We start from the raw sequence: 9,858 nt of genomic DNA on the forward strand, positions 1-9,858 counted from the left end.
TATAGGCTATATGATATTGTTTACATTTATTTTTTACCTCTATTGTAAAAAACATGTTAAATGTTGATTTAGAAATAAGTTTTAAAACTTAAAACACTAGCTAATATAGCATGAGTGATTTTTGTACTGTTATTAAAGGTGTCTAAAATAACATATTGTGAGTGTCATTTGCAAAACTGAACACCTGTTTAATTCATCTTTATTTCACAATATCTAATACAGTTCAGAAATTTCATGGGAGTGGGGTAAGTTAGGCCATGTTTGACTTGTGGCCTAAGGCAGGGGTTCCCAAACTTTTCAGACCGCGACCCCCAATATTAGACTGCTGACGACCCGCGACCCCCCCCCCCCCCTCCTTTCTCCTCTCTGTGTTTCCCTCCGACAGCTTGTGAGGATTTGCGATTTGGTTACATACTGACAGAATTAAAACAAAAAGGAACACAATCTCTAAGCCAGGCTATTTTATTAACAAATTATGGACAAAAACAAATAGATCCATAACTGTGAAATGCAGACAGAATACAAACAAGCTGCCTATAACACGCATACAACAATAAATTTGAATTCAGCAAAAATGCCTAATGTGATGGGTGGGCGCTGTGCGCGGAGCAAAGCAGGTCCACTCTAGGTTCAATTTTGGAGATCGCCACCCGCAGATCATCTTCCACGTTAAGCCGTGACCTGTGTTTGTTCTTAATGTAAGTCAGCGCGGAGAATGTCTTTTCGCATAAATAAGTTGAGCCAAATTGCATGAGTACATCCAACGCGGCTTTCGACAACTGTGGGTATTCCAGCGCGACAGAAACCCAGAACTCATCCAGCGTCTTGCCGTCAAATGCCGTCCTCAGGGTTCGATCGGTTGAAAGTTCTATCAGCGCATCTTCCATATCTGATGCCAGATGATTTGCCATGGTTACATTAAATGGTGACCTTATCCAGTCATATTGGTCGGGAGCGTCTCCTTCAGGGAAATACTTATGAAAGTGATCCAAAAGGGACTGAAGGTGAGCCGTAATAGACGCCTTGATGCTGTTAACACTGAGTGCATTTTCCTCCAAAAATTCTTCCAGGTCAGAAAACATGTCTATGCGTCCCATTTCCACTCTCTCTCTCCAACGCACCAGCTTTCTCGCAAATGCCTGCACTTTATCATTAAGGTACAAGATGTTTGTGTTTTCACCTTGCAGGGACACATTTAGTCCGTTGAGTTTTTCAAAAATACATGACAAATATGCCAGTCTTGTCACCCAGTCAGCATCAGACAGATGCTCAGCAAGTGGGGATCTTTGGTCTGTGAGGAAAATGCGCACCTCATCCCGCAGCTCGTACAGGCGTCTCAGCACATTTCCTCGCGACAGCCACCTGACTTCTGTGTGTAGGAGCAGGCCTTTGTGCTCTGATCCCATTTCATTACATAGAGTGGAAAACAGTCGTGTGTTCAGTGGACGTGATTTTATGTAATTAACAATCTTCACAGCAGTGTCAAGAACATGTTTAAACTCCGCATTCAGGGTTTTGCACGCGAGGGCTTCTCTGTGTATGATGCAGTGCGTGAAATTGAGGTGAGGTGCAACTTGAAGGACTCGTGCCTTTAGTCCTTTCTTTTTCCCCAGCATTGCCCCAGCTCCGTCTGTGCACACTGATATGCACTCGCCCCAAGATAGTCCATTATCTTTAAGTTTGCTGTCCAGCTTATTGAAAATGTCCTCGCCCGTGCATGATCCCTCCAGTTGCGTACAAAATAACATTTCCTCATTTAGTTTCCCCTCAAAAATATATCTGACAAATACAAGGAGTTGAGCGGTGCTGGACACGTCTGTGGATTCATCCAATTGTAAGGCGTACCTCCCACTCTTCTTCACTCTGTCAATCAGTTGACACTTGATATCCTGAGCCATGTCTGTAATGCGGCGGGATACAGTCCCATCAGAGAGCGGCACTTGTTCCAGCTCAGCGGCCAGTTTATCTCCATGCATGACGCGACTCATAACTATTGCTGCTGGTTTGATTAAAGTTTCTCCAATGGTGTGTGGCTTTTTGGTCCGTGCAATTAAATATGCCACTTCATATGAAGCCTTCTGAGCTTTAGTGGGGATAGCTGTTTGTTTAAAAATGACTTTTTTTTGTCCCTGTAACTCTTTCTCCTTTCTGCGGAAAAAGTCAGTGGGTTTACCTGTGAGGCTGGGGTGTTTGGTGTTCAGGTGTCTCTGCATTTTCACGGGCTTCAGACTCTCATGTGCGAGGACTTCGGAGCACACAACGCATTGAGGGTGTTGTACCTGATTTATAACAATGCACGTGAAACCATAGTTTATGTATTCCTCTCTGTATTTTCTGGCTTTCGAGGAGGGATGGTCCGTTTGCGGGGCACGGGTTTGGCGGCCTGCCCTTCCAGAGGTGGAGGGTAGTCCTGGCGGCTCATCCTCTTCTCTGCCCTCTGTATTTTCTGCTGATCCCGCTCTCTCATCAGCAGGCATCTCTGCTCCCTTCTCTTTCGATGATAATAACCACCGTTTCATTTTTTTTATCAAGTTAGACCGATATAGACTCAAAATAGACCGATCGCTGTTTAGCAAAACACCAAATCTGCATCTAGCTAGCTAGCGCATGTCGTTGTGCTGTAAATTGTGATTGACACCGTCACACTGTCATAATTAATCGGAGCAAACACAGTTTTATTTCCAGTTTATTTAAATTATCCTAAATTTATACTCGCATCATTACAACCTTTTTTAACATTTAAAAAAAAATTAAGTTTCTGTAAATCATCTCGCGACCCCCGCACCCCACTCCGCGACCCCCCGGGGGGTCGCGACCCACACTTTGGGAACTACTGGCCTAAGGGACAGTTCACCCAAATCTTTGAAATCTGTCATCATCATGTATCAATGTCTTTGTTCTGCTAAACACAAACGAAGATATTCTGAAGAATGTCAGTAACCAAACAGATCTCATCCCCCATTTACTGCCATAGTAGGAAAAATAAATACTGTGAATGGGGAATTAATACAGGTTTGAAACAACCCGAGGGTGATCAAATGATGACAGAATGTTTCTAATAAGTTTACTTAAATTTGTTTCCTTACATTAATTCGTAATACATAAATAATTTTTTTAAATGCATTAAAGACTTTTTTAATTGACAGGTGTGCTTTTTGGAGCTTCAAAACACTGCCCCAAGTCAAAAGAATAACAAAGAGTAGACAGGATATTATTTAAAATAACTGGATGAAGAAAGGAACTAAAATGCACCTAGGATGGCATGAGGGTAAGTTATTACAGCATGTTCATTTTTGTGTTAACAATTTTCTTTACCATTGACACCCCATTCTCTCTCTTTACTTCACAGCATTGGCAAAAATAGCCTGAAAAGGAATGAGATTGTCACTTCTGTTCTCCATGCGGACATCTGTGAATCCGGAGGACTTCAGGGCTTCCATATAGACATCAGGGCGCCATTTGTCTCCGGTGAGCACGTTCAAAGAAGCTGCTTTCTTCAAGCTATTCAATCTCAGCGTTGTAACCATAAGTCCACCTAAATGACACACACAAAAAAACTTCTTCGTACTGCTATATTTACTGTAAAATCCACTATGCTTAAAATTGTTAATTATTTGATTCATTCCAAACAATGTAAATGTTTTCCCTGTTCATCATGTTTTACTAAAAGCTCACACCAGTTTGCGTTCAAATTCTCCGGCAAAAATATGTTACTACACGTACTACACAATATGTTATTATATAGGAGGGCAGCTGTCCCCTTTAGCCTTTTCTATTATTTTAGAATGCGGACAATTCTTGAAATTTGTGAGTAATGTGAAATCCTCTTTGTTCTTGTCAATACAAGATAAGGGGACTGTTCACCCATAAATTAAGATTCAAGCATTTTACTCATTGTTGTTTTAAGCCTGAAAACAAGCTGACAAGCTTTTGTGGTATTACTGTCAATTTTGAAATCTGAAATTATAACCACTGAACTCGGTTTTGTGGTATAAATGATCTTAAATTGTAAGTCTTTGTTTGAATTTTAATTTATGGAATGGTAAAGCAATCAGGTTACATTTAGCTGAACCAACAAACTGTTAATTTCCTAAATAAATCTTGGTCAAATTTGTGGTCACATTCTTTAAAATCATATAATAAATGTGTAAAAACTGTATATAACACACCTCATTCATATATAACACCTAAGGAAAATTATGAAAATACTACAAGAACACTGCGTCTTTTGTTATTTCAACTGTATGACAAATATCTTAAACACAAAATATGACTCTCACCTGGTTTCATTACTTTGTGAATCGCACTCGCCCCCGCTTTCAGATCCGGCCAGAAGTAATAACAGTTGCAGTGAAACACCCTATCAATACTGTTTTCCTCAACCGGCATGGACATCAAATCAGTGAAATACAGCGTGACCTTTCCTTTAGTTATCTCCTCGATCATACGCTCACTGGCCATCCGGTGCATGTATTCGGAGTAGTCAACCCCGATCAGCTTCCCTTTGGCACCCGTCAGGAGTTGGTTGGCCGACTGCAGACCAATGCCCGGACCATGACCCACTTCGAGTACCGTCTCGTCAGGTTGTATGTTGCTCAGTTTCACGGCATTCTCATCCAATATGTGGTTGTGCCATTTTAGGAACTTAGTCACCAGCCATCCAGTTAGTGAAACAGTGGGGTGACCCAGTTGTTTGCCCACGTTTTTAGCCAGCATTTCTGAACAAAAGAAAAATTCAGTGAAGACAAACGTTAGCAATTATGCAAGATATCCACCGGCAAATGTATTATTATATAACATAGGTGAATAAACGGCATAACACTAACAAACAATTGAAAAATTACAACTGAAATTTAATTAAATTTTTAACAGATTCATTTAATTTAAGAGATTAAAAAAACACGGTTTCAGATGAAAAATATAAACAGATGTAAAAAAAGGATATTGAATAAAAATCACGATGTAGAGGTTTGTCTGACTACTGTACGTTTGCATCTTATCTCGTGCCAGATTCAGCGAAATTCAGTCCTCTAGATAGCCTTCCACAGTGAATTTACGCAACATACATTCCAGAAGAGCCCACACTCCTTAAAGCAAATCCATACATGCTTTCAGTTGACATTCTTTTAAAAAACCACAAAATCAGATGCTCTGATATACCTAGGCAAACTATTCCATAGTTTAGGAGCCCTTATTTCACCGAGCTTCTCTGTGTATTTAAAATTCCAAAAACCATTTCACTTTAGAAATATTTCTTAAAATTAAAATAAGACTGAACCAAATTCTTTACATGAAACTCAAAGTTTATATTAGTATCAAAATAAACACCCAATCTTTTTACCACCTGCCATGATTCTGCCTCAACTTTTGGAGTCTTGTGGCAGGATCATGACAGTCCTACATGTTTTGTGTGGAGAGAGAGATGGCATTGTTGGTTTGGCATGCCATGCACTCTCTCCGGTCTCATCTTTGTTCCCGCCCTGTCGTTTCCTCATTACTGTCCCTCAACTGTTCCCTTCCCTTCTTGATTTGATCCCTTATAAAATGCCCTGTTTTTTCTGTCTCTTGTGGTTTATTTTTTCCTGATACCTCTGTGCATGAGGCTACATCATTCGTCATGATACCCTGTCCCTGTCATTAAAGTTAAGTAAAGTCTAGTCAGTGACTCTGTCAAGTTTTAGTTTATTTTCTTGTGGTTCTTGTTGTTTTGAGTTTATTGTATATTAAAAGTATTTCGTTAACCCTTTCATTGTCTGTGCTTGGGTTCTATCCACATACCATGACAGAACAAACCGCCCAGAGTTCCTGCTGTCTCCGGCAAGGGGATATCGCTGTGCGGTTGTTCACCTTGGAGTTTCTGGTGAGGGAAGGTCTGATGGGATTAAACGAGGCGGAACTAACAACCATCTTCAGCGGTTGCCTTGAGGAGCCCCTCACGCCTGTGGAGATGAGGAGGATGAGGCCCCTGGGCTACATTGGTGTGGTAAAGTTCGCCATGGACCGGCATGAGTCCGGGGCCACAACCGATGTCGCACCTCCTACCTAATTGTCCCTGATCCCGGAGGGGCGTGTTGGGGCAGTCGCCACGCTGAAGGACTCCGTGCCGTCAGCCTCCGGGCCCACCGACTCTGTTCCACCAGGAACTCAATGTGGCAATACACGGAAGAAGGGAGTCGTGGGAGTTGGCGTCAGATGCTTCCTTGACGTGCCAACCATTCTCCCTGCCACAGTCCCTCAACCGGCCGTGAACTCAACAGCCTGGCCCAGGAGGAAGAGGAGGAGGAACAAAGCCACCACCACTCAGCAGCAGCCCCCTCCGGAGGCCACTCAAGAGCCGCAGGCATCAAAAGCCACCACTCGGCTGAATTGCCTGTCCCCGCCTGTGTGTCTGCTGCAGCATGTTCTGTTCCGATCTCCGTCTTGTCCTGGCCACCATGCCGGTTCCAGCCTCTCCTGCAGCACCTGGACCCTCTTTGGTGGCCTCCATGCCCTCATTGAACTCTTTTCCTTAGCCTTGGAGCCCAGGTACTTCTTCCAGCCTGGTCATGTCCTTGTTTGTCCCGTCTTCTGTGCCCGCCCAGCCTGGCCACTCTGTCTTTCCCATACCCAAGGACTCTGTACCCCGGACACTACCCTGCCAATGGCCCCCACGGGCAAACCACCATGGGCCACCCGCCCTCGTCCCACACCCTCCCGGGCAAAGACTGCCTCCAAAATGTCCCTTTACAAATCTCCTATTTAATAAAAAAGACACAAACCAATCCAACGCCATCCCCAAAACCCTGACCCATCTATTCAATGTGTTCATTACAATAGAGTGGTCCATAATATCAAAGGCTGCAGTCAAATCGAATGATACTAAAACGTACCATTCACCTGCATCCTCAGCCATCAATAAATCATGAGTCACTCATAAACGAGCAGCTCTGAAGCCAGCCTGAAATCTCTCAAAATATTATTCTCATTCTGTTTTAATTCCATTGTTTTATTGCTTCAGATTACTTGGAAATTAATCTGCTTGTTTTCTCATTCTTGTGCCTTTGTATTTTTTCATTGCGTCTGTTAATTGGAAAAGTAAAAAAAGTAAAGCATTTGTGATCAGATTTAAGGCCTAATCGTACACCTGGCACAATGCGGTGCAAGGAGCAGCGCAAGTGTTTTTGCTCGTTTCGGCCCAATGCAGCTCTCATTTTCCCATCCTGCACCGCGTTGTTTTAAATTGTGCTAATTTGTGGACCCATGGGTGTGCTGGTCTAAAGATGTTCAGGAGAATTGTTGGCATATTGGATTTTGAGGAGCAGAAAATAGACTGTGCAATAGACCAATTCAAACCTGGTCTATAGAGGCACGCTGGAGCTATTATTGTGGACATAAAATTCCAAGTCATTTGGATTACGTCACTTCCTGTTTGCTGAGAGCGCATGGTTTGAGTCGGAGCTCTTTCAAACTCAACTGCCGCCACCGGTCTTCGAGATCCCGACCAGGAACCGCTTTGCCACACTCTGTAAGACAGAATGCAACGCTGTGGTCATCGGAGACACAATCGTCCGGAATGTTCGTGCTTCCTCCACTAATGGTAAGGTGTGCACTCATTGTTTTTCCTGGCGCTCGTGTTCTTGATGTCTCTGCACAGGTACCTGTTTTCCATAGAAGTTCCATAGAAGGGAAGGAAGGAGGCGGGAACCCGGCGGACATTTAAACAATAAAACTTTAATTAAAAATAAACAAACAATAAACACGGAAGTAAAGCCACCTCACGGTCGAAACTTAACACAATGTCCTTGCCCGCTCCTCTCTCGCCAACAGTCCTGCCGGTCATCCTTTTAAGCTCCCGATCTCCTCCGTGAGAGATACGGGACTGGTGTGCGTACAGCTGATTGCAACGATCACTCACGCCACCGGCTCCGCCCTTCACCACAACAACGCTAACGTCGGAGCTGTCATGCAACATGCGGGGGTGAACGACATCAGGATGCGGCAGTCAGAGATCCTGAAGAGGGACTTCAGGAGTCTGATCGAGACTGTACGCAATGCATCACCCACGGCGAGGATCATCGCATCAGGTTCGCTTCCTACCTATCGACGAGGGACTGAAAAGTTCAGTAGACTATTTTCGCTTAATCAATGGCTGATGTCATGGTGTATTGAACAGAAGCTGCTCTTTGTTAATAATTTTGGCAGTATTCAACCAAGTTTCCTCATACCTAGCCCAGAACAATCTACTGGATGGCAAGCAGTCTGTCTTCAAAACAAACCACTCCACTGAGACTGCACTGCTGTCGGTCACAGAAGCACTGCGGCTAGCCAAGGTGGAATCCAAATCCTTGGTCATGATTCTGCTAGATCTATCTGCAGCGTTTGACACGGTCAATCACCAGATACTGCTTGCAACCCTGTCATCCTTAGGAATCTCAGGCTCCCCTCTCCGCTGGTTCCAATCCTACCTCTCCGGCAGATCATTCAAGGCGTCATAGAGGGGCTCGCTGTCCACTGCTCACCATCTGTTCATTGGGGTCCCTTAGGGATCGGTGCTTGGACCGCAGCTTTTTTCCATCTACATGATATCCTTAGGATCCATCATATGGGCACACGGCTTCTCGTATCACTGTTATGCTGATTACACCCAGATCTACATCTCGTTTCACCCAGACGATACCACTGTAGCAGCTCGCATAATAGCCTGCCTAGATAACATCTCAGCTTGGATGAAAGAGCATCACCTGCAACTGAACCTGACCAAGACAGAACTACTTGTGTTTCAGGCACACCCCACGATCCAACACGATCTCACTATCCAGTTTGGCAATTACACTATCACTCCCTCCGAATCAGCCAGGAACCTCAGAGTCATATTTGATGAACAGCTGTCCTTCAATGATCACATTGCAAAGACAACGCGATCATGCCGATATGCCTTAATTAACATTCGCAAGGTTAGACCCTACCTCACTGAGCATGCAGCATAACTCCTTGTCCAGGCCCTGGTCATCTCAAGGTTGGACTACTGCAATGTTCTCCTTGCTGGTCTTCCTGCAAAGGCTATCAAACCACTTCAGGTGGTTCAGAACACAGCAGCACCCCTCATCTTCCAACAGACCAAAAGGGCTCATGTGACACCCCTTTTCATCTCTCTCCACTGGCTACCGGTTGAAGCCCGGATCAGATTCAAGTCACTGATGTTTGCATACAGGACTATCACTGGATCACTTTCACACCCTACTACAATCCTACACCCCATCAAAAACCTTGCGTTCAGCAAACGAGCCGCGCCTTGTAATGCCTTCTCATAAGGGCACTAAATCCCTTTCCCGCTCATTCTCCTTCACAACTCCTTCCTGGTGGAACATTATTCCAAATGCGGTCTGGTCAACCACATCTCTCACAACCTTCAAAAAACTTCTTAAAATACACCTCCTCGGCAAATACTTGACAAACAAAAAACAATTGCACTAACCCTCTCTCTCCCAACAGGTAGTGGTCTAGCTTTTGTTGAAACTAGTAACTTTGTATTAGCACCTATTGTACTATTGCTCTTTGTATGACATATCGCTTATTGCTCCCCGAACTCTTTGTAAGTCGCTTTGGATAAAAGCGTCTGCTAAATGACTATATGTAAATATAAATGTAAAACAGGGGGAAAAAATTACATGACAAGACAGGACAGGACTAAGACTAACTACACTTAAACAAGACTCAAATTAACTTTTAACATAAACTACACTAGACTAAACTAACAAAACATAGGAACTCCCCCAACAACCACAATGAACCAGCACAAGACAGAAGACACAAAACTCATCAATGACGTGATCTGAGTGAAATTATGTTCACACAAGAAAAGGGGGTGATATTCCTGGT

The 9,858-nt window shown here is 43.7% G+C and overlaps 2 protein-coding genes across 2 annotated transcripts; both read right to left on the bottom strand.

Annotated features, from left to right (window-relative positions):
- Positions 1-578: 578 nt before the first annotated feature.
- LOC306906690 (SCAN domain-containing protein 3-like) lies at positions 579-2,477 on the bottom strand (the record flags this gene model as incomplete). Its single annotated transcript, XM_079478290.1, has 1 exon — positions 579-2,477. The coding sequence occupies one exon, from the start codon at positions 2,475-2,477 to the stop codon at positions 579-581; it is 1,899 nt and encodes a 632-aa protein (XP_079334416.1).
- Positions 2,478-2,838: 361 nt separating this feature from the next.
- Positions 2,839-5,029, bottom strand: LOC306907164 (putative methyltransferase YdaC). Its single transcript, XM_079479085.1, has 2 exons — positions 4,281-5,029; positions 2,839-3,535 (listed from the first exon to the last, which is right to left on the bottom strand). Exons 1-2 carry the CDS (start codon positions 4,714-4,716, stop codon positions 3,339-3,341), a joined length of 633 nt encoding a protein of 210 aa, XP_079335211.1. The 5' UTR covers positions 4,717-5,029; the 3' UTR covers positions 2,839-3,338.
- Positions 5,030-9,858: the final 4,829 nt, after the last annotated feature.

The sequence above is a fragment of the Barbatula barbatula genome, assembly GCF_947034865.1.
Source record: "Barbatula barbatula genome assembly, chromosome: 17".
NCBI classification, from domain to species: domain Eukaryota; kingdom Metazoa; phylum Chordata; class Actinopteri; order Cypriniformes; family Nemacheilidae; genus Barbatula; species Barbatula barbatula.